Source organism: Puma concolor, chromosome A2, assembly GCF_028749965.1.
Source record: "Puma concolor isolate L17-30 chromosome A2, mPumCon1.1.hap2, whole genome shotgun sequence".
Taxonomy (NCBI): Eukaryota; Metazoa; Chordata; class Mammalia; order Carnivora; family Felidae; genus Puma; species Puma concolor.
In genome coordinates, this window is record NC_141668.1 from 156,540,958 (window position 1) to 156,565,200 (window position 24,243).

Sequence of the window (24,243 nt, forward strand, 5' to 3'; positions counted from 1 at the left end):
TGCAGGTGCAGTTGAAATAGGAAGAGTATCCTAAATCATGCAGGTGAGCCCGATGGAATCACATGGGCTGGTAAAAGGCAGAGATCTTTCTTTGGCTGGAGTCAGAGACACAGCAAAAAGGGAAGTCAGAGGGACTGGAAGCATGAGAGGGACCCAATCACGTTGCGGGGGGAGCCACATGGAGGGAACAGGAGGAGTGTGGGCAACCTCAAAGAAGAAAACCCTGGTCCCCGGCTGATCACCAGCAAACGCATGAATACCTGGTCCTACGACCACCAAGGAAGTGGATTCAGTCAACACCCCGAATGAGGTAGGAAGCAGATTCCTCCTCACACCTGACACGGAACACAGGTCTGCAGACTCCTCACTGCTGGCCTCACTGAAACTGTGAGATAATACATTCGTGTTGTTTTAAGATGCTAAGTTTGTGGTCGTTTTCATGGTAGCAATAGAAAACCAATACAGGGGAACTGTCTGGGATAAAAATAGCAATGGGGGCACCTGCGTGGCTCAGTCAGTTGGGCACCCGGCTCTTGATTTCACCTCAGGTCACGATCTCGTGGTTCACGGGATCGAGCCCCGTGTCGGGCTCTGCACTGGCAGCACGGAGCCTGCTTGGGATTCTCTCTCTCCCTCTCTCTCTGCCCCTCCCTTGCTCACACACTGTCTCTGTCTCTCTCTCTCTCTAAAGAAACTTAAAAAATAAAAATAAAAAATAAATTAAAAAAAAAAAAGAACCCCTACTACATGAGTTCATTTACATAACTATTTAAAACACCTGTGTAGGTGGTAAAACTACATTGCAAACCAGGCAGTGACAGTCACAGATGTCAGAACAGTGGTTCCTGCAGCAGGAGAGACAAAGGTGTGAACAGAAAAGGGCACACAGGGGCGCCTGGGTGGCTCAGTCAATTAAACGTCTGACTACGGCTCAGGTCATGATCTCACAGCTCATGAATTCAAGCCCCACATGGAGCTCTGTGCTGACAACGTGGAGCCTGCTTCAGACTCTGTGTCTTCCTCTCTCTCTCTCTCTCTCTCTCTCTCGCTGCCCCTCCCCCAGCTCTCTCTCTCTCTCTCTCTCTCTCTCTCAGAAAATGAATAAAACACTTAAAAACAATTTTTTTAAAAAGAAAAGGGCACACAGAGAACTGGGTGTTGGCAGACTTTTAGTCTGTAACCTAGGTGGTCACTCTACAAACATGTTTTATGCTCTAGTCTATACATGTATAATATCGCACGATTAAAGAAGGTGTAAAAATACTTCCTGTATTTGCAGAAACATTGCCAGCTTTCCCATAGTTTGTTTTTATTATTCACTTACGCTCTACTTTATGCCAGAAATAATTGAAGGTAGGCCTGTATTTTGATTCTTAACTAATAAGGTTTGGGAGCACGGTCATTCCTAAGATCCTTTTTTCTGAACAGAAAAACAAAATCACAGATCTACTACATAAGAAACCCTGGCAGTGGGGCCCAGAAATCTGGGCTTAACAAGCTCTCTTGGTGATTCGGAGGCTCACAGAGTTTAATAACCACTGGATAAGTACACATATAAATAATCCTTGTTATTTCATGGAGTAACAATTTCACCTTTAAGATCTTCTAGATATTGCTTCCCAACACGCTTAAAAGTCCAGTGTGTCCATACAACTACAGGCACTCATTGTATCCAAGGTTGTACCTGGCTGGTGTGCAAGACTGATCGGGAGGCCTGATTCAGATGTGGAGAGAAAGGTTTTTTGTGGGGTTTTTTTGTTTGTTTACTTATTTATTTTGAGAGAGAGACAGAGCTTGCCTGCGTGAGCAGAGGAGGGGCAGAGAGAGCGAGAGAGAGTGAACCCCAAGCGGGCTCTGCCCTGCGAGGGCATAGCCCAACAAGGGGCTTGGGGCTCGGCTCGGATCTCACGAACTGTCGAGATCATGACCTGGGCTGAAACCAAGAGCTGGATGCTTAACCGACTGAGTTACCCAGGCGCCCCTGTGGAGAGAAAGGTTTTGCACTCTTATTTTCTAAGGCATTTAGAGAGTGATCGAAGGGTCATCCCTTCAATAACCTTAAGAAACATTCCTTTGGAGAGAAGGTGGGGCTCAGAGGGGCAAGAGATCATGCCCACCACATGTGAACGGCAAGACCCGTCACCAAGATCCAGGCCTCTGAAACCAGTGGGCAATTCCACTGCCATTGGCCAGAGTGTGCGTCCCTGACAGGGATGGCCTGCCTGGGCTCATGACCACCCGTGGGGACTCGATAAAACAAGCGACTTCCTTGAATAACTAAATTGACAGAGGGGCCCAGGAGACCTCCATCTATAGTCAGGGCTGGAGAGTCCAAAGACGCACAAGGAACATGGACTTGTAAGTGCCGGACTAGTGTGGCCCTGCAGGAGGTCAGAGGCTCGTGTGCCCCGCTGTCACACACAGATGTGGTTCCCCACGTCGAGGTGACCGCAGTCCTGAGCACTAACCCTCAGGCCCCAGCACCAACGTCCCTGTAAACAGTAGGCACTGTAAGGGGAAATGCCAACCCTCAAAAGCTAAAGCAGAAACAGCCAGCCCCTTTGCCCTCCCACCCGGAGGAAAACCCCTGGAAAAAGGTGAATTTTCCCCCTCTGCCAGACAAGTGGCTTCACCTCTGGAAGGACTGGAAAGACTGGGAGAGTCACTTTGCGAGCCTGCGACACGTTGTCAAGGCAACCACGGCTCCAGGCTCCGGCTCTCGCAACGGGAATCTTCCCAACCAGGGTTTCAAGACGCTCACTTGCCCCCAAGTTCTTTTTGTTTTAAGCTATTCTTTCAATTCTTCTAAAATTTAAAAAAAAAAAAAAAAAAAAACGTTAAAAATCTATCTTTCTGCTCATTATTTCCTGGAGTTTACTCCTCCCTATCAGATGTCCGGGTCCTCTACGTAAACAAAATGCCATGGTCAAGGGCCCGCAAGTAGACATAATTTTCACTTTGTGATCATACAAATCACGCTGCCTTTGGAAGGACACTCCTGCAGGGATGGGCCAAAGGGCTGGTGTGTTTTGCACAGAAAAGAGGGTGCCGCGATAACCACGTGGGGGTGGGGCAGAAACACAGCCGAACAAGCACCAGCAAGAGTGCAGGCAGACGAACGCCGGTGGAAACAAGAATTTACAAGACAACCAGGGCAACGGGCCAAATGGCTGGAAACTCATGACGTGAGGGGGTTGTCCTTCATTGTTTCAGGCGTGACAACAGAAATGTGAAGAAAGAAAGAAAGAAAGAAAGAAAGAAAGAAAGAAAGAAAGAAAGAAAGAAAGAAAGAAAGAAAGAAAGGAGGGAAGAAAGGAGGAAAGAGCGAGCCCCTTCATCTTCTAGCAATAGATACTGAATTCTGAATTCTTTTTTTTTTTTAATGTTTATTCATTTTTGAGAGACAGAGCATGAGCGGGGGAGGGGCAGAGAGAGAGAGAGAGAGAGAGAGAGAGAGGCACAGAATCCGAAGCGGGCTCCAGGCTCTGAGCTGTCAGCGCAGAGCCCGACGCGGGGCTCGAACTCACGAACTGTGAGATCATGACCTCAGTGGAAGTCAGACACTCAACTGACTGAGCCGCCCAAGCGCCCCTAGATACTGAATTCTTTACAGACAAAGTTATCTGACCTCTTGCTGGCTGCAAAGTAATTCAGAGCGGAGGGTAAGGATGAAATAAGACTGGTCACAAAACAGCTACTGTTGAAGCTGAGTGATGAACGCCTCGGGGTTCTCTATGCCACTCTGAGCGCAAGCTGGAATTTTTCCATAATAAAAAATATATAAAAAAAAAAAAGAGAGAGAGAGAGAAAGAGGAAAGAGAGAAGAGAGGAGGAGAGCATTGGAAGGGAAAGCAGGGAAGTCAAGGGAAGAGGTGAGAGCCAACAAGGGAGTGGAAAAAGGACAGTGAAAGTGGAGAAAGACGGAGAGACCAGTGCGCAGGGTGGAAATGCCATGGAAACCCCAGCAGCCCCCCTACTTTATGTAGGCTGTGCAGCGCTGACAGATAAAACATGCAAAAGCTTGAAGGCACCAAAAGCCTGTCCTGGTAAAAATTCTGATAGAGGGCAATTCGTTGGTGCCTCCTGTACCAGCCGGGAGACTCAGCCTGCCTTCCGGAAGCTGGGGAAGCACATTTGCATTTGTTTCAATGGATGACTTTTTTGTTTTTTTAAGTTTATTTTTGAGAGAGACAGAGACAGTGTGAGTGGGGGAGGGGCAGAGAGAGAGAGAGAGAGAGAATCCCAAGCAGGCTCCCTGCCGCCAGCTAGAGAGCCCGATGTGGGCTCGAACCCACGAACTGTGAGATCATGACCTGAGCCGAAACCGTGAGTAGGACACTTAACCAACTGAGCCACCCAGGTGTCCCTCAATGGATGGCTTTCTTAGGGGGCAGTAATTTCCGAGTTGGCCTGGCCTGGCTGGGACTGATGGCCACAGCTGTCAGTCTTATTACTGGGCACAAACATTTACAGAAGACTGAACCCAGAAATACAAGAAGGAAATCAGACAAAGGAATTTAAAATCCAATGAAGATGAATGTAAATAAAACCTCCTAGGGGCGCCTCGGTGGCTCAGTTGGTTAAGCGACCGACTTCAGCTCAGGTCATGATCTCACGATTTGTGGGTTTGAGCCTGCGTCGGGCTCTGTGCTGACAGCCTGGAGCCTGATTCAGATTCTGTCTCCCTCTCTCTCACTCCCGTTTGTGCACTGTCTCTGTCTCTCTCTCTCAAAAATTAATAAAACATTTAAAAACAAAAACAATTCCTAGATCTCCACAGTAAAGAAACTCAGCAAGAATCAACTCTTGATTACTCCAGTAAAGGAGAATAAGAAAAGTTAATCCAAACACCATTTATGCCAAGTCCTAGAATACGTTTCTGTTTTGTCTTGTTTGGCTTTGATTTCACGTTGGAGTGTGTTTGGGGATTGCTCAGCAAGCACCACAGTCAAATAATAAAGCCCTCCTCTGGCAGATCCCTGACTTTGGAATTACTTTGATTCCCATCTGGCTTGAACTTTTTCCTTCTTATACTTGTCTTGAGTTTGAAAGCAAATCCTAGGGACTGCCCCTAAAACAATTATCCAGGTGATTCCAGATCAAACTCGGGCCCCAAGGTCTACTGCAATCAAGATGTATGGCCAAGGACCGCTCTAGAACCAGCTGGGGCCTTAGGGCACTCATGAGAAGGGAGGGCACAGAAGTCAGAGACACACTCGCCTCTAACTGGGTTATTTGTCACAAGGAACTCACGGGGCCGTCCCCTAGGACCAGTTCATGACCACCGAGGCCATCCCCTGAACCCCCGAGAGGAGAATGCAGCCCACACCTTCTCCACAAGATGGCTGCCAGTCAGGCCACAAAGCACACCCCACAAAGAAGCACATCCCTGCCTTTCATTGCACAGTTTGGAATTTATTTCCTCTCTAGTCTTCCCCTAAGTAGCTGTTCAGCCATTCAAATTCGGCTTTTGGTTTCTTAGTTTCCTTTTTCTCAAGATGATCCAAGCTGTTTCGGGAATAACGTCTAAAAAAGCGAAACCCAGTGCTACATTAACAGCAAAGCCTGGTTCTCATTCTGGCTCACCAGACATGCCTTGATTCCAGAAACGTATGTTTTGTTTTTTGTTTTTTTTTTTAATCCTGAGAATTAAGCATCTTATGTAAGAATCCTGAGGATGCAGCTCAGGATCATTCCTCCAGGACATCTCACCAGGGAGACCATGCCCCTAGTTCAAGTTGGCTTTCTCCACCTGGCGGTGGAAGGCGACATTTCCCAGCAAGCTTATCTTTAAAATATCCTGTTTACTTGTCCCGTTAAATGTCCTGGTAATCTGCTGAATTATCCAGTTTTTATGAAACTTTGGGAATGTTACTCGTAAAGGCCACGGGTTTGCCTAGTCAATTAAATACACGCTTCCTCTCCTTCCTGACTTTGCTCCATATAACCAAACAGATTGTAACATTTAATCAAAAACCAGTGGGGGCGCCTGGGTGGCTCAGTCGGTTAAGCATCCAACTCTTGAGTTGGGCTCAAGTCGGGGTTCCTGAGATCAAGCCCCTGGGAGTCTCTGTCTCCCTCTCTCTCTGCCCCTCCCCTGCTCAAGTGCTCTCTCGTGCTCTCTCTCTCTCTCAAAATAAATACATTTAAAAAAAAAAAAAAAGCACTGGTGGGCTTCTGGGCAAGAGGGCATCAAGAACACAGGCATCTAAATGTGTTTCCATTACTCCCATTAAAATGACCAACAGAATATAAAGATGGGGGACAAGATGACTGCATCAGTACTGGAGACAACAGAAGGTGCCACGGACTTGTGCCAAAAATGTTAAGGACTTTTGGCAGAAGGAACCAAACTGAAGAAAGGTACCAGAAGCCAAACAGCACAGCGCCCTCCATCCTTCAGAACCGACCGGGTTCTTGAGAAGCAGGGCTCTGCCATGTCTTACTTGAAAGGGCAAGGTCCTGGGGCGCCTGGGTGGCTCAGTCGGTTGAGCGTCCGACTTCGGCTCAGGTCATGATCTCGCAATCTGTGAGTTCGAGCCCCATGTCAGGCTCTGTGCTGACAGCTCAGAGCCTGGAACCTGCTTCGGATTCTGTGTCTCCCTCTCTCTCTCTCTGCCCCTCCCCTGCTCATGCTCTGTGTGTGTGTCTCTCTCTCTGTCAAAAATAAACAAACATTAAAAAAAAAAAAATTTTTTTTTTAAAAGAAGTCAGGGTCAGGGGTATCTGGGATGTGTTTTACTCCTCCCAAGTGTGGTAAAGATCAGACCGAAGGGAAAGATGCACCAGGAAGGGTGGACTCCCCAGGCCCGGAAAGAAATGGATGATGCAGGGACTAGGAAAGAGCTTCCGCTCCCCCTCCCCTCAGGCTGATGGATCCCTAACTTGATGTATCAGTCCAGGTCACTCAGGAAATACAGGAGAAAATCCGTGAGGTGTCTATGAAGAGACTCTGAAACAGACAAGGAAAACACAGCATTCCTACTTGTTAAAAAGATTCAGCACAGGAAGCACACATCATAATTTTTTAAGAGCACTTCCTTATATTCTCAAAATTTCTGAACATACGTGGTCTGTGGAGATAAGATGGCAAAAGAAGAAGAAAATAACTCAAGGAAGAAGAGGCGTCAGAAAGGGAATGGGGGACGGAAGGAGATAAGACAAAATAAGACTGAATCCGAAAACACAACAGCAAAATCGGTATGTGCATTAGAAACCACACAAAGCAGCACCGGTTCGATAGAGACCGAAATCAGCGATGCGGAAAGCAAACACGAGAAGTTCTTCCAAAAGGCAGAGAAGGACAAAGAGACCAGGGAAATGAGGGAAACAAGGCGACCGAGAGAGGACGCTGAGCAGAGCACTCGGCGACGGCCGGGCTTCTCGGGAACCGGAGGCCACAAGACCGCCGCAGGGAAAGACCCCCGGCTGCGGATCGAAAGGGCTCACTAAGCACCGGACCAAATTCAAGTGAAAAGACTAAAACTGCGGTACACTCTGGTGAAAACTGGAAACAGCAGGGGCAGAGACGGGAGGAATCCAACAGGCATCAAATGAGGGCACCACGATGACGACAAGTACCAACACACCGTGTGGGCTGGTCTCGGGCTTCCCCGCCAAAGGCCGGCGGGTCAGGTGGTCGCGGTGACATCAGTTCCACGCGGGACCAAGCGGCACAGAACGGCTCCTACTGCACCCACCCCAGAGACTGCAAGGAAACCTGGCGAAATCTGAGTACGATTCGTACTCTGGTTACAAGTTTCATGCCAGTTTCAGTTCCCTGGTTTTGATATTATATCGTAGTCCTACCAAATGTTATCACAGGGGGAAGCTGGGTGAACGGTACGTAGGCTCTCTTTGTACTATCATGGGAACTTCCTGTAAGTGTATAATCATTTAAAAAAAAAAAAAAAAAGATAGTACATCCGGCATCAAGGTCTACTACAGAAATTTGAAAGAAAAAAAAAATTCCATACCCCAATAAATTGCTGTTCCCAGATGAAAGAAAAGGAAAGTCATTCTCAAGTTATGAAGACAATGTATGAGGTCAGAAAAAGCACCAGTCAGAATTTTCCACAATTTCCAAATCCAAATTTTACAAATGGGCAGACATGCTCTGAAAGGGCTACTGATAGGGACTAAAACCCGTTAAATTTGAATAATTCAATTTGAATAATGATTACAAATGTGATCTTGAAATTAGAAGCAAATATCAAACATAAAGTTTAAGAAATAATCCACGATCAGGGTGCCGGGGTGGCTCGGTCAGTGAAGCGTCTGACTTGGGCTCAGGTCATGTTCTTGAGGTTCGTGAGTTCGAGCCCCACATCAGGCTCTGTGCTGAGAGTGCAGAGCCTGCTTGGGATTCTCTCTCTCTCCCTCTATCTCTGCCCTTGTCCTACTCTCTCTCTCTCAAACTAAATAAACTAAAAAAAGTAATAATAATAATAATATATGATCACAAAATATATAAGAATAAATTAGGCCTAAAATCTCATATCAAAAAAAAAAAACCCTCTGAAAAATAGGTTTTAGAAAGTAGGAAGTGTCACTGCCTGCTAAGTTCCTTAGCGTTTTATTTTTTATGTTGATACTAAACATAAAAAAAACAAAAACAAAAACAACTTAGGGGCCTCTGGGTAGCTCAGTCTGTTAAGCACCTGACTCTTGATTTCGGCTCAGGTCACGATCTCACGGTTTGTGACAGCAAGCTCTGGGTTGGGTTCTCTGCTGTCAGCACGGGGCCAAGCTTCAGACCCTCTGTCTCCCTCTCTCTCTGCCCCCTCCCCTGCTCGAACTCTCTCTCAAAAGTAAACATTAAAAACTTAAAAAAAAGAAAAAAATGGCGTCTGACCCTTGATTTGGGCTCAGGCTATGATCCCAGGGTCCTAGGATCAAGCCCAACATTGGGCTCTGCAATGAGCATGGAGTCTGCTTAAGATTCTCTCTCTCACTCTCCCTCTCCCTCTCCCCCTCCTCTGCTAGTGTGCCCACACATTCACTCTCTCTAAAAAATAAAATAATAAAAACTTAAAGCTACCTTCTGGCAGAATAAAAAAAAAAAAAAAAGAATTCGTATTTTTTAAAAATCTCTAGAGGAAAAAAAGGAAACAAAATCCAGACTGTAGGACACCATAAAAAAAAAAAAAAAAGGGGGCGCCTGGGTGGCGCAGTCGGTTAAGCGTCCGGCTTCAGCCAGGTCACGATCTCGCGGTCCGCGAGTTCGAGCCCCGCGTCGGGCTCTGGGCTGGTGGCTCGGAGCCTGGAGCCTGTTTCCGATTCTGTGTCTCCCTCTCTCTCTGCCCCTCGCCCGTTCATGCTCTGTCTCTCTCTGTCCCAAAAATAAATAAACGTTGAAAAAAAAAAAAGACACTTAAAACTATGTTTGAACGGCATCTACAAGGGATGTACCAAAAGAATTCAACAAATAAGGGCTAAAAGTAAAAAAAAAAAAAAAAAATACAAAAGGAAAAAACATATCAAAGAAACAAACACAAGACAGTATAGATTGCACTGTTACATCAGACAATAAGAGGAAACCTCTGCCACCAAGTATTAAAACCAATCGTAAAGCAACTGTACTTAAAAACAGTTGAGTAATAAATATCATAAATGAGTCAAAAGAACAGAAACAGACTTAAGTATTATGACAGTATAAAAGAACTAAGTTATAGGAGGGCTTTCTGGGTGGCTTAGTCGGTTGGGCATCCGACTCCAGTTCAGGTCATGATCCCACCACTCATGAGTTCAAGCCCCGCATCAGGCTCTGATTTCGATTCTGTCTCCCTCTCTCTCTGGCCCTCTCTTGCTCGTGTTGTCTCTTTCCCTCAAAAAGAAATAAACGTTAAAAAAAATAATAAAAAATAAAGAACTAAGTTATAATAACGGTAGCCTTTGTTTGAGAGAGGGAAAGACAATACGAGCCGAGGAGAGGGAAAGAGGGAGTCTCAAGCAGGCTCTAAGCTCAGGACAGAGCCTGAGGCAGGGCTCGATCCCACAACCCTGGGATCATGACCTGAGCTGAAATCAAGAGTCGGAGGCTCAACCTACTGAGTCGCCCAGGTGCCCCTAAAGGTAGCTTTTTATTTTTTTAATGTCTTTTAATTTTTTTTTTTTTATTTATTTTTGAGAGAGAGACAGAGAGACAGAGTATGAGCAGGGGAGGGGCAGAGAGAGGGAGACACAGACTCTGAAGCAGGCTCTGGCCTCGGAGCTGTCAGCACAGAGCCTGACACAGGGCTTAAACCCACAAACTGTGAGATCCCGACCTGAGCCGAAGTCGGATGCTTCACCAACTGAGCCACCCAGGAGCCCCTAAAGGTAGCCTTTTAAATTAATGAGAAAAGGACTGTTTAGAAATAAAATAGAAGCAATTGTTGGTTATTTAGAAAAAAATATTCATTCCTTATCTTATATCCTATACTAACATAATTACAGCTGAGTTCAATGTAAAACTTAAACCATAAATGACTAAGAAGAAAATATTAATGTATTCATCTATCTCAAAGAAGTTCTTTCCAAGGACATATCTGTATGCTAATAATGATCTCACTATAAACAAAATGCAAGGCAAATGGCAAATGAGGAAAAATATCTGTAACAAAATAAGAATCATTACGAAAAGAACAAACACTCCTTACCTGTGTGGGCAAAAGACACGATCATATCATTCACACACACACACACACACACACACACACACACACAAATTCAAACATCCATTAAACACATGGAAAAAAAAAACAACCCAAAAAACCATAACTCCCTATCATTAATAATGAAAGAAATACAGATGAAAACATCTATGTAGTAACTTGAGAGTATAAATTTGTATGGTCTTCAAACCTTCAAATACCACAAGCCAAATTATACCTTTTAAGCTTCCGTTTAAATACCTATATGTCTTAAAACTTATCCATGCTTTTCTTTTTTTTTTTTTTTTTTTTTTGAGAATTCACATTAAAGAAATAATAAAATGTGTCTACCAAGATTTCTGCCCCAGGAGTAGGGGGTGAACACAACAGTCAAATTGGGTCAGTGGACTGGCCAAGCCCTGCCACTTGAGTGGCCAGAACAAAACGATGTCAATAAAAGTATCTGCATTTTAGGGGCGCCTGGGTGGCGCAGTCGGTTGAGCGTCCGACTTCAGCCAGGTCACGATCTCGCGGTCCGTGAGTTCGAGCCCCGCGTCAGGCTCTGGGCTGATGGCTCAGAGCCTGGAGCCTGTTTCCGATTCTGTGCCTCCCTCTCTCTCTGCCCCTCCCCCGTTCATGCTCTGTCTCTCTCTGTCCCAAAAATAAATAAATGTTGAAAAAAAAAAATTAAAAAAAAAAAAAAAAAAGTATCTGCATTTTAGAGCTTTTCAGGAACCCAAAGAGATAATTATGGGTGCCTGGCCCATGGTAGGTGCCCATCAGACAGTGGTAGTGGTGGGGTGTATTTATCTGTAACACTGAACGACTGGTTCAAAATCCCTTATCTGAAATGCTCACAGTCAAACATGTCTCAGAATTAAGGCTTTTTGGGATATCAAAAAAAAAAAAAAAGGTCTAGGAGAGTACCTGGTAATCAACTATATTGCTATTTCTACAGGAAAACATAGGGATATTCATTCTAAGTGAGATAAACACCAGTTCGGGTCACGTTTTGCAATCAAATGAGTTAAAAACTTTTCAGTTTTTAGAGCTTTCTGGACTTCAGATGTGACAAAAGGGATTGAGAACCCATATTTATGATAGAAAAACATTAAAATCTATCTAAATGTTATGATAATAAGGGACAGGTTGCATAAGTTATATAGCTGTAAGACGGGAAACCATACCACTTATAAAAAGTCACTTTTTCGAAGAATATTTCATAAAATGGGAAGATGTTCATGAATAGTAGGTTAAAAAAAAAGGCAAAATAAAAATATGCATCATGAATTCCACTTTGCAAAAGTAAACGACATAGATGTTTATAATTCTAGAATAAAAGATGCAGGAACCATACCAGGATGTTAAATCAGCCGCACTGACTCTATGTCCTTCTTTAGACTTTTCTGTATTTTCTTTTTTCCTTTTTTTCTTTTTTTTACTTTTCTGTATTTTCTAATCTTCTACGATAATCAGGAAAACAATCCACTATCCTGAACTTTTATGGCTGATGTCCCTGTGCAGGACTAGAGGATTAACATCTCTGCCCTCAAGGAATCTAGAATCTCATCTCTGGAGAGCTCTGGGCAGGACTCATTAGAACTTGATTTGGCTCATCACCTTATCTAAAGCTAACAAAAATTAAAAATTAAATAAAAAATTTAAAAAGGACTGTTCAAATGCGTTCGACTTTTGCTTTTTTTCACTGTACTCACTGAATCTCAATTATTTAAGAAATTGTTGAAGGAGAAGGGAAAGATCGCGTTCAGGTTTGTTCCAGGCACTTCTCATGAAGAGGAGGGTGTGAACTTGAACTTGACAGGCTCAGCAAATGCAAACCTCAGTCATTTTGTGGAGCAAATAGATGCTAAGAGGGACGGTGACACTGGAAGGGTCCCTAGTGAAGGGGCAGGCAGGAATCTCTCTTACCTAATAGACCATCCGTGTCTAAGGGGTGGGCGTTTGGCCAAAGGGTTGAAGGCCTCAGTTCCCAGTGACCTGGGTGTTCCTAACTAAGAGCTGGTGTTCCTAACATCCAGGTGGTCTTCATGAACTCCTCCCACATCTAGAATTCTCCATCGGTTTCATATACAGTTTGAAAGTATTTTACACCAAAATGCTGTTGGTGACAGATTGTTATGGCTTCTTATGAGACTCAATTTCAAACTTGGAACAAAGGTAAATAAATGGTTAATCAACTTAACACCTAATCACCTCAAAAAACCCCAGTGGGTTGATAGTTCATCATGTTTACATAGATTCCAATAGTCTTTTTCAATTATTGCAGAGAAGAGGAGAAATCCTTGAGTAAAGCTTTTGACACACATAAATTCCAGCCGGCTGTGGCCTCAAATAAGAAGTTAACTCTCTTAGTTTAATCCCACAGAAAATTACTTGTTTGCAGGCAGATTATCCTCTGGGAATACTATTTTTTACTTGTGGGGTGCTAATCTTCCCTCCCTCCCTTGCCCTCTCCCAACCCAAAGAGGAGGAACATGAAGTAAGCGTGCATCGTCCCCTGTGCAACCACGACCTCCGTTAAAACAAAACCCCCCCAGGAGAAAGGGTGGACTTACCCTATCCCAGCTGAAGCACAGGCCCAGCCGATCAAGCTGCTTCCTCATGTGTTTAATATTGCTGTGAAACAAAGGGAAGAGGGTTAGGTTTTCAGAAGGGGGAAAGCCACAAACAAACTGCACTTTGGGAATGTGAAAGGAAGCAGCAGAAGTCTAGGTTATTCGAAAGGTTTCCAGGGGGCACCTGGGTGGCTCAGTCGGTCAAGCATCCGACTTCGACTCAGGTCACGATTTCACGGTCTGTGAGTTCGAGCCCCGCGTCGGCCTCTCTGCTCTCAGCGCAGAGCTCGCTTTGGATCCTCTGTCCCCCTCTCTCTTTGCATCCCCCCCCAAATAAATAAACATTAGAAAAAATCTTTAAATTAGTTTAAAATCGACTGAAGACAAAACCCCCTAGTGTACAAATTGTGGGAATCCAAAAGAAACCTGGTTTAGTGCTTATCAGTCAAAAGCTAAAATCAAAAACTGTCGAATAATTGGGATAGAAGGAAAGAAGTGAACTAATCAACTTTCGTATAATAGGAAATAAGGTAATATGTCTTTCTTTTCTCTAGGTGATCTCTGCTTAGCCAGCAATAGCTTATTTTATTTTGTTCTAGACATTTTGCAGAAAGTGCTTGCTATGGACAACGTTGGTGTCCCCCCGAAGTTCATAGGTTGAAACCTAACCTCCAAGGTGATGGTATTTAGAGATGAGGCCTTTGGCCGGTGATTGGGTCTTGTGGGCAGAGCCCCCCTGAGTGGGCTCAGTGCCTTACGAAAGAGACCCCAGAGAGCTTCTTTGCCCCTTCTGTCGTGTGGGGACACAGAGAGAAGATAGCCATCTATGAACCAGGAGGGGGGTCCTCACAGACACCAAATCTGCGGGCACCTTGGTCTTGGACTTCCCAGCCTCCACAACTACAAGAAATAAACGTCTGCTGTGTATAAGCCACCCAGACCATGGTATTTTTGTTAAAGCAGCCGACTGACTAAGAGAGCGCTTAATCTTCACCCATTCCGATGAGGTAGGGGCTATGGCTATTGCTCTTTTAGAGAGAGAGAAACTGAGGCACAAAGACGCTAAGTAATTTCCTCAAGATGATTGGCTAACAAGAAGGAAAGATAGGATTTGCACTGAGGTGGCCTGATTCAGGGCCCATCTTCTTTTCTTTGTTTCAAGTTTAGTTATCGAGAGAGAGAAGGAGAGGGAGAGAGGGAGAGAGAGAGAGAGAGAGAGAGAGGGAGAGAATATGCATGGGGGAGGGGCAGAGAGAGAGGGAGAGAGAATCCCAAGCAGGCCCTGTGCTGTCAGCACAGAGCCCAACGTGGGGCTTAATCCCATGAACTGAGAGATCATGACCTGAGCCAAGATCAAGAGTCAGATGCTTAACCAACTGAGCCACCCAGGCACCCCCATCTTCTTAACTGCTATTTTCTAGTGGAGGGGTTGGTAAACTTCTTCTGTAAAGGGGCAGATGGGAAATGTTTTCAGCTCTGTGAGCCATATGGTCTGTCACAACTACTCAACTCTGCCCCTGTATCATGAAAGCAGCCACGGGCAATATGTAAGCAAATGGGTATGGCTGTGTTCCGATAAAGCTTTATTTATAAAATCAGGCAGGGCCAAATGTGGCCCATGGATCATAACTCAACGATCATTGGTCTAGTTTACGTCAATTTGTTGCCATATTTGATCCACTCTATTTGATTACCTTTTCTTCCTTCTTTCACCATTCCCATTTAATCTGGAATTAACCATAACGGAAAAAATGGGAACTGGGGGTTAGGAGAAAAAAGAGAAAAAAAAAAAGGTATAGTGGACGCTTTTACAAGGTAGCGTTGGGCAAGATAAAGTGAAGGGAGGTGAAAGACAGTGGACACAGGCCCTGGAACTGCCCTTCTACATCTCTAGAGGCATGGGGTATGGAAGGGCCGCCGATCTTTGTGAAAGAGGCTGATGGAGTGAGCCCAGAACATTCCACTGGGTTCTGGTACGAGGGATGGGCACTGCTGGTACGCATATATGTGGAAGCCTGAGGCACAGGTGGAATTGGGAGTGTGTCCCCCCCTTGGAGAAAGCCATACCCAAAATATATTGGCCATATATTTCTACATTGAATGCCTAAGTTCCTCTTGCTCTAGCATGGCGAAGGCAAAAATTAACAGAATTTTCAGAGAAAATTACAATGTGGGACTCAGATACAGCTCACACTACGGTCAAGAAGATGAGAAGCATCGTAGTCATTGAACAAACGCAACCCTCTCCTTCTTTTGCCTTCCAAATGCAAATCCTCAGGGGAAGAATAACTTTGCAAACAACAAAGCATCAGGCGGAACACATCAATGAATACCCAAAACCTTCTTTGTCATTTCTCAGCAAAGACTACAGCAGGCTAAAAGCCAAACGCCAATATACGTGACGCTGTTTAGCGCCTGGCAGACTGCAATGTTTTGTTTGCTTGGCTCTCTGTTTCTCGCACCCAGATTAGTACACACGTTTAAGGTTTCTGTGTGTGTTTGAACACGCCTATAAATACATACCTTTGCGTCCAACTTTCTGGATGTAGATTCCGCTCGATTGCTGCATTTTCGGCAGGCAGTCCAAACGCATCCCATCCCATGGGGTTGATGACCTAGCACCCAGAAGAGAAACAGCGGTCATGGCAGATTGCTAAAACCTCTATCAAAAAATAAATAAATAAATAAATAAATAAATAAATAAATAAATAAATAAAAATAAATAAATAAATAAAACCTCTATCAGCATTGTCTTCTGGGCAATAAATAGGCGTTCTCTCCTACTAACATATCCCTTTCTGGATGATTCCAAACGACGCTTTTGAAAGCCAGTTGGCTACTACGAGGCATGCAGAGGAGAGGATTTAGAAGGTTATACACTGGGGCGCCTGGGTGGCGCAGTCGGTTAAGCGTCCGACTTCAGCCAGGTCACGATCTCACGGTCCGTGAGTTCGAGCCCCGCATCGGGCTCTGGGCTGATGGCTCAGAGCCTGGAGCCTGTTTCCGATTCTGTGTCTCCCTCTCTCTCTGCCCCTCGCCCGTTCATGCTCTGTCTCTCTCTGTCCCAAAAATAAATAAACGTTGAAAAAAAAAAAAAAAAAAAAAACTTAAAAAAAGAAGGTTATACACTGTGGTGCCAAGAGCAATTTTCTCTGAGTGGACTATTTTTCGTGACTAATCTTTACTTCCTTCTTCTTCTGGTCTGTATTGTCTCTACTGAAACCAAGCTGCCTTCCCGAAATTGGAGTTTCTTGTGATTTCAGAAGTATGTACATATAAAAATGTACAGGCCTTTAAAATGCCCCCCCTCATATTAGTATCTTCCACTTAAGGGGCTGTGCTGTCCGGTATGGTAGCCACTAGCCACGTGCCGTTGTATAAATTTAAACGTAAACTAATTAAAATGAAAAATTCAGTTCCTCAGTCGCAGCAGCCACTTTGAATCACTTCCTGTGAGATGTTCCCATCCTCTGAAGAACGGGGAGGCCTAAAATCTTAGAGCTCAAAAAGGTTTCTGAGATAGGTCCTCCACCGCCGCCCCCCTTTACTTCGACAGTTCAAGTAACTGTGGCCCAGCGAGAGTGAGCAGCCTCCCTAGATCACACCAGGAGTGATTAACTACCTTAGGCCAGGATGGGCCAGTAAAGCATCCATTTCGGCAAATGGACAACCCGTTACGTAGCTCAGCTCGCAGCTTCCACACCAAGTTCCGTCAACCTGACTTACATGCTGTGAACAGGAACCAGGGCCTGACACACGTACTGTGGTACCAAGGGACAGTCTCGCTTGTAATCATACAGACGACCTGAGCTTCTGTTCACACACATTTCCTCGGGACAGTGACCAATACTCGGAGGCATTTACTGCCACTACCTCATCACGCGTGAGCATCAAAACAGGACATTTTCCACGAGAGAAACAGGTCTGGTTTTCTTTTGTTAAAAAAAAGTATCCCTCTGGTATTTGGAGTAATGCATTTTCACCGCAAATAACTGGGTACGCAGAGAAAAATATTCAGGAGAAAACAAAACTCACTTGTAACTCTCCCATACGGCCATACATAACCAGTTAAATTTGGCAAATTTATATCCAATTTTTAGAGATCGGGATCATATTATTTACGTATGGGTTTTTTGTTTGTTTGTTTGTTTGTTTGTTTTAGCTCTTATTTCTTTCCCACCATGCACCTGGAGCTTTCTTCCATCTTTCTGTCTGGCACGAGAACTCTCTGAAGTGCACATGAGTATCGTCCATGACCATCTCCGCCTCGGGTCCTTAGGCACCCATGACTTGAAGTGTCCCAGACTGGACTCGTCTCCCCTCCCAGCCGCCAGATCTGTTCTCCCCCTAGCCCCACTTAACAGGAAGCAGGAAGAAAACAGGCATGCCCCTTCCAGGGAGTAGAGCCACTTGTCTTAGAGTCCCCATTCTGCTGGGCACATCACTTTTTAAATGGATTTGAGGAGTCTGCTGGAATCATCCCATCTAAAGACAAAGACCATGCACCTAACCCAAATCAGAGCCGCTCAAACCCCTCTGGCTAGTGAGTGGGAAATGCCTGGAGAGGCTCGCTCTTCAGGAGACTGTGTGGCCGGCGGGGGCCAGCCCCAAACCCAAGCCTGCCGTTCACTGGCAGTGGGACCCGAGGCACCTTACTTACTCCACTCGTGACTGAGAGCAGCCACCTCTCATCGTGGACGTGACGTGCCGTGTCAGGGGCACACCCAGCACGGTGCCCAGTACGGGCACCCCATACATGGCAGTGCTGGCCATCGGCCACCTGCCACCTGGTCTTCAGCACCCACAACACTGCCCACCACTGGCTCCCCCGTCAAGACCTCAGCCCGTCTCTTTGGCCACATTTATCTGGATGGCTGTGATAGCAGGCGGGGAGACGCCTTGACCTCACCCACGTCCTCAGCCCTGTGCCTTCCTGAGCGTGGGCTGCTTGTGACAACCGTCCGCAGCACGCTGGTGTCGGGCACTAGAAGTTCTTAACCAAACGGAACAGACCGTGAGGTTCAGAGGGCCAGTCATCTATTTGGCCTGCTTTTCCATAAAAGGAAAATTCATTCCTGCAAAATCAATGGCTCGTATCAGGTGCTTCGCTTGAAAGTAGCCCAATCGTTCCTGCCACGCGGGCCGAAGCCGGGGGAGTCGCTGGGTAGCCCACGAGGAGGCAGCCACCCGGGGTCCTGCCTCTGGCTGCGCCCGGCAGGGTCACATCGCCTCGTGGACCTGGCCACCCTGGGGGGGGTGGTGAGTCTGACCCACTCGCGTGTGCTTTCTGGAAGAGATTCAGGCTCGGGGAACACATAGCCCTGCGGGCACCTCAGCTTCCTATCGCTCTGGGAGAGGCTGGTCTTGCAGCATCCCGCTGGGAAGCCCTGGATTTCTGGCCTGAGGTGACCCCACCGCCACCTTCGGTGCCTCCGTCCACACCCCTCCTGAGCTCAGTCTGAACCGGGTCCTTTCTTCCTCCTTAACGGGATGTTTCCCAAAGTACAACCGTAATACGAGCTTGTTTTGACAAATGAAACAATCAGGGCGCCCGGGGGGCTCAGTCGGTTAAGCGTCCTACTTCGGCTCGGGTCATGATCTCACGGTTTGTGAGTTCGAGCCCCGCGTCGGGCTCTGTGCTGACAGCTCGGAGCCTGGAGCCTGCTTTGGATTCTGTCTCCTTCTCTCTCCGCCCCTTGTGCTCTCTCCGTGTCTCAAAAATAAATAAATGCAAAAAAAAAAAAAAAAAAAAAAAATTTTTTTTTAACAAATGCAACGATACAACGCGTGATACATCAAAAGCAAAGCTGACCCTCTGTTCCTGTGGCCCCGACCCCCATTCCCAACTCTTTGACTTACCTGAGACCACCACCAGCCTCTGAATCTTCCCACGTCGTTCTCACTCAAACATAGATATAGAAATATGTGTACACGTATATGGGAGCCAGATGGGTTATGTTTTTCGGAAATAGAACCTGATATACGCTATTTTATGACCTGCGTTTTTTTTTCGTTTAACATATCACGTACAAAATATGTAAGTATGTGTGTGTGTGCGTGTAAGCACGTGTGTATGGCTTTTGAAAACATCCTGACATTCCCCCAGGAGTATCTGTTCTTTGAAGTTTTAGGAACCCGGCCAGACACAACCCAATCTCGTTGATCTTCCAGACCCGAGGTCTCCCTTCCTCTTGCTAAATGTGGCAGGCCCAAAATGCCTCATCCTCCCCCACAGCGGCCTCCCCTTCTGGAAACTGCTCCTCCTCTAACTTCACACAGTCCTGCTGGGGGCTGCCAGTCGCAAAATCCGTCCCTCCGGTTACCCGTGTCTGAACCCTTCTCGGGGCTTGTCTGTGGTCTGTAGGGCGTGGGGGCAACACAGACGGGGAGGGCAACAGCACACTCTTGACTCCTTTCTCCTTGGCCAGGAGGAACAAGGATACGAGCCCAGGGCTCCTGGTGAGCCCACCTTCCGCCTGGAGGAGATGTCTGAGAAAGCACAGCTGGCGTGCACACTGAGACTGGGGACACAGGCAGCCTTCAAGGACCTGGTCCCCATCCCCATGGGCCTCTTCCTGCAACACTTCCCTTTGATTCTGTGAGACACATCAGGATCTGTAAAAACACACCCACCCCCTCCCACCCCCCGTTTTTGGCTAAGCCGGTCTGACCTGGGTTGCAGTCCATGGTGGCCAAGAATCCTAAGTAAAACAAACACTCGCGAGGATATAGCTTTCTCTTTAGCACTGCTTAATCCATATATGGAAAACATTCAACATTCCCTTGTAACAACTGTTAAGCATCACAGCCTTTCCTCTCTTTTCCTTTAATTTTTAAAAAGAAAGAAGAGAGAGACAGAGAGAGGGAGAGAGGGGAAGGAAGGAAAGAAGGAAGGAAGGAAAGAAGGAAGGAAGGAAAAGGAAGGAAGGAAGGAAGGAAGGAAGGAAGGAAGGAAGGAAGGAAGGGAGGAAGGGAGGAAGGGAGGAAGAAGTCTCATTTTGGGGCTTTATGCTGGATTACTAGAAAGTTCTGCAATGCTTCCACGGACGACACAGGAGTGCACCTTCCAGCTGTGCTTCAATTCTCCCGAGGCTGCTTCACTGGCAGAAAAATGGAACTGTTGTGTAACTGTTCCACGAGAAAGGGGAAAACTTAATTACCACTTGGTTTCTTTGTTGGAACTGCCAAAATGGCACTGGTTCAATGCTCCTGCCTATTAACATTCTGTTAGATGCTGTCCGTATTTTTAAATAAAGTCAATACAGAGACAGTCACAAAAACCAGTCTGGATTTACGTAATATTTTTCTATTTTTGTTTTCAGATGAAATTAGCATGAAAAGAGTCTTAGCCCACATGTTACCCAAGCTGTCTATGAAAATAAAGTTAGAAAATCTTAAAGCTTCTTAATATTTCATTCTTACCAAAGCCTGACAAAAAGCAAACGCCTGCCCTAGAATACGGCCCGCGGGAGGGCCTTTCCGCATCTTGAAGTCAGAACAGTTGCTTCCGCCACGGGCCAATCACTGGAATAAAGGTTCCGTGAGCCAACTCTCTATGGAAGAGGAAAGGGTCCCATCGCTCCGGTACCTGGGTTTCCAGAGACCCAGGGGCCAAGTGCAGAGCTCACTCTTGTGCTAGAGAGGATTCACTACCGTCAAGAGGGAACCGAGGGGAGACCTCGAACAAGATCATGAGATAACAGAGCCTGTCCCCTCCTTCCAGGCAGCAGATTCTATGTGCTGGTCAAATTGTTACAGCCCATCTATGTAAAGGACACGTGTCAGGTGATTTCTATGCCAGCCTCGTTCACCTCTTGGTCTCTTGGACACCACATCAAATACCTCCATTCCAGGTACGGGATGCCCGCTTTCTCGCCTGTGGTTTCCTATGGCCGAGACTATCTACAATGTTCACCGGGAGAACTCTAAACTCTCCTTTTTGGTTCTGAAATTCCTATTCCTTTCTATCACCGTAACTTGGTTTCTTTATTTTTTAAAAAATTTTTGTAAATGTTTATTTATTTTTGAGATAGAGTGCGAGCAGACGGGGCAGAGAGAGAGAGAGGGAGAGAGAGAATTCCAATGAGAGCTGTCAGCACAGAGCCCAATGCAGGGCTCCAACTCAAACCGTGAGATCATGACCTAAGCCAAAATCAAAAGCCGGATGCTTCACTGACTGAGCAACCCAGGCGCCCCATAACTTGGTTTAATCCTCCCACAGTTCCAATAAGTAACTATACCTACAGCTCACCCATGCCAACTAGGCAATTTGGCCTAAAAAACAAAGCCAACATCTGGATTTATATGTTAGGGTCACCTGGGCTCTCTCGGTTCCCTGGGAGTTAATTCTTCTTGGATAGGAGTGCTTTCTTTTCTTTTTTCTTAATTTTGTTTCTAATGTTTATTTATTTTTGAGACAGAGTGTGAGCCGGGGAGGGTCAGAGAGAGAGAGACAGAGAGACACAAAATCCGAAGCAGGCTCCGGGCTCTGAGCTGTCAGCACAGAACCCGGCACGGGGCTCAAACCCACAAGCCGAGAGATCATGACTTGAGCCGAAGTCGGATGTTTAACCGACTGAAGCCTCCCAGGCGCCCCTGGACGGAGTGCTTTCTGCAAAAAAAAAAGAATAGAGACAAAGCCCTAGCAGCTCTAACTTGGAAATCTAGAAAATAAACTTCCAGTGTGTGAAAAAAAACATCATTTCCTGCCGTTCTCCTAACAAACACTCTAAACTCTTCTCACTTTTAATTGACGCCAAGAGGCACAGCACAACATCCCCAAAACTTGGAAGGGCAGGACACCACCACCACCTCCAGACCAAAGGAACAAAGGTGGAAAGGGGAGGTGACAGCCGAAAGGCTGAGATCAGGTATAGAAACCGAAACAGGTGGGTCTGCCCAGATGGAACCAGATCGGTGAAGAAGACACTAGAAATTCTCCGGCTTCTCCTTTCCTCCTGCGTGCCAGTCTTGCCAGTTTCTTTTCGTCCCCAACCAGCTGGAGGCCAGCTGACACCAGGGCTTGGGGGACGTGGTCTGCAGGGGTCATCGTGCTACGAAAAGCAAAGCAGGGGCTGGAGCTGACAGCGAACTGGCCACGGGCCGCCCAGGAACTCCAACAAGGCCACAAACCTACCATGACTTGGGGTATCAAAGGGGAGTCAGGGACAGCTACTGAAGAGGAGAAAACACAGGGGTCAGAGACCTGGCAACTCAGACCAGAGCTGGCCAGAAGGCAGGGCCTGGGAGCCGGGGCTAGGCCAGCCTCTGGTGTGGACGGGGCCACATGCCCATGGCTCACCGTGACAGGGCCTTCCGCCTCCCTCTGAACAGAGCCGTGGGCGTCTCAGGGTTGGCAGGCCGGATGGATGGCAAGAGGACTAGCAGAAAGGCATACAGGGGAGGGCACAGTTACATGCGACAACATAAGGCTCTCAAGGGACTTAGCCTGGAACATGCCAGAGATCACGGCCCAGAAGGGCCTGGTCAGGAGCGGGTGGTCAAAGGGGCCCACAACCTCATCTATGCTAGATTTCTTCTCTTTTTAATGTTTATTTATTTTTGAGACAGAGAGAGAGAGACAGAGATAGAGACAGAGTGTGAGTCGGGGAGGGACAGAGAGAGAGAGGGAGACACAGAATCCAAAGCAGGCTCTGGGCTCTAAGCTGCCAGCACAGAGCCCAACATGGGACTCAAACCCACGAGCTGTGAGATCATGACCTGAGCTGAAGTCGGACACTCAACCGACTGAGCCACCCAGGCGTCCCTGTATTTCTTCTTTTTCAAGGGGGTGGAAATATGGAATTGTATGTACAAGTTAAAAATACATTTTTTAAGAAGGAAAAAAAAAACCAAGAACAGGCAAAGGAACGGTTCTTCCTCTGACACAGGAAGTAAGATCCAACCGAGGTAAGGAAACTTTTTAAGGTGGAACAGAAGGAAGCTGGGGCAGCTGGCCGCCTGCCTTCCGGACGGCAAGAGAATTAGCACAGTTGTTACTACAAAAGGGCCGGCCAATCCCCTAGGAAGGACCAGCTTTCTGGCCTTTTCATCATGAAACAAAACTTCATATTTGAAACCAACCGAGCTTCTAACTGAGAGCAACCATGGTTACCGCTGCTCAAAAAATTGCTATTTTCAGAGTGTCATAGTTTCCCTGGACTAGATTCAACACTTTATTTCCAAGAAATGAAGACACATACCATTTAATGTTGTTCAGCAGGTGTTAATAACCCCCCATTTTTACACACCTGTGGAGCAAAACCAAGTGAATGCTCCAGAGTAAAAAAAATCCAAACGACGGTACCGGTACTGAGGCCCAGGGCAGACCTGCCCCGGGAAGGCGGATGAATCGGCCACTTTCTAATCAAGATACTGGACCAGCGATCATTCTTCCCTTCAAATTACACGGGAGGGGACAAGCCCTGGAAATCCGCTCTCTACTTCTTTAGAAGCTACAGAGATTCGAAAATTTGAAAACTGAAGGCCACGCGATGCCCCTCGGGGCGCTTCGTGAACACCCGCGGCCCGGCCGGCAGACGGAAAACCAATGACACACGTGTAATTGTGCCCTTGCTCACCACTCCCCTCGCCTCCTCGCATCTGCGGGTCATCACATTAGGATCAGGCAGCTGTCAGGCCCAGAGACTCCATTTTCCTCCTCCTCCTCTACAGCAAACAGCAAAGAGGCCCAAGCAGGAAACCCGACGCGGGCAGCACCCGGAGGCCTCTGGCCCGAGACACAGGAGTCCAAGCCCAGGCCTGTGGGGGAGACCGGGCATCCTGACGCCTTCATCACTCTGCCTCTGTCCCAGAGGGTGCCAGGAGACCAGCCGGGGTGGGAGCTGGGTCGTTTTCTTTCCCAATCCTCTGTGCATACAACATATGAAAACACGACAAGATCGCCGTCTGTGCTAAGCTTTAAATGTGTCATCAGACGTTATATGAGTTTAAGAAGAAGCCAATTGGCAGGGCAGTCTTTTCTGATTTTTGAAAGAGAAGAACTGATCTCTGGCTTCAAGAAGCCCCTGCTA

At 46.6% G+C, this 24,243-nt stretch overlaps 1 protein-coding gene across 14 annotated transcripts in view; it reads right to left on the bottom strand.

Annotated features, from left to right (window-relative positions):
* LARS2 (leucyl-tRNA synthetase 2, mitochondrial) overlaps positions 1 to 24,243 on the bottom strand; it is a 194,054-nt gene that overhangs the window by 128,740 nt on the left and 41,071 nt on the right. For all 14 annotated transcript variants that reach the window (XR_015248421.1, XR_015248419.1, XR_015248423.1 and 11 more), the window contains 2 exons: positions 15,734 to 15,825; positions 13,211 to 13,271 (listed from right to left, as the gene is read on the bottom strand). Coding sequence is in view for 9 of the 14 variants with exons in the window: in XM_086698442.1 (XP_086554568.1) it covers positions 13,211 to 13,271; positions 15,734 to 15,825 (153 nt within the window). In the remaining 5 variants the exon portion in view is untranslated. The remainder of the gene's footprint in view (positions 1 to 13,210; positions 13,272 to 15,733; positions 15,826 to 24,243) is intronic.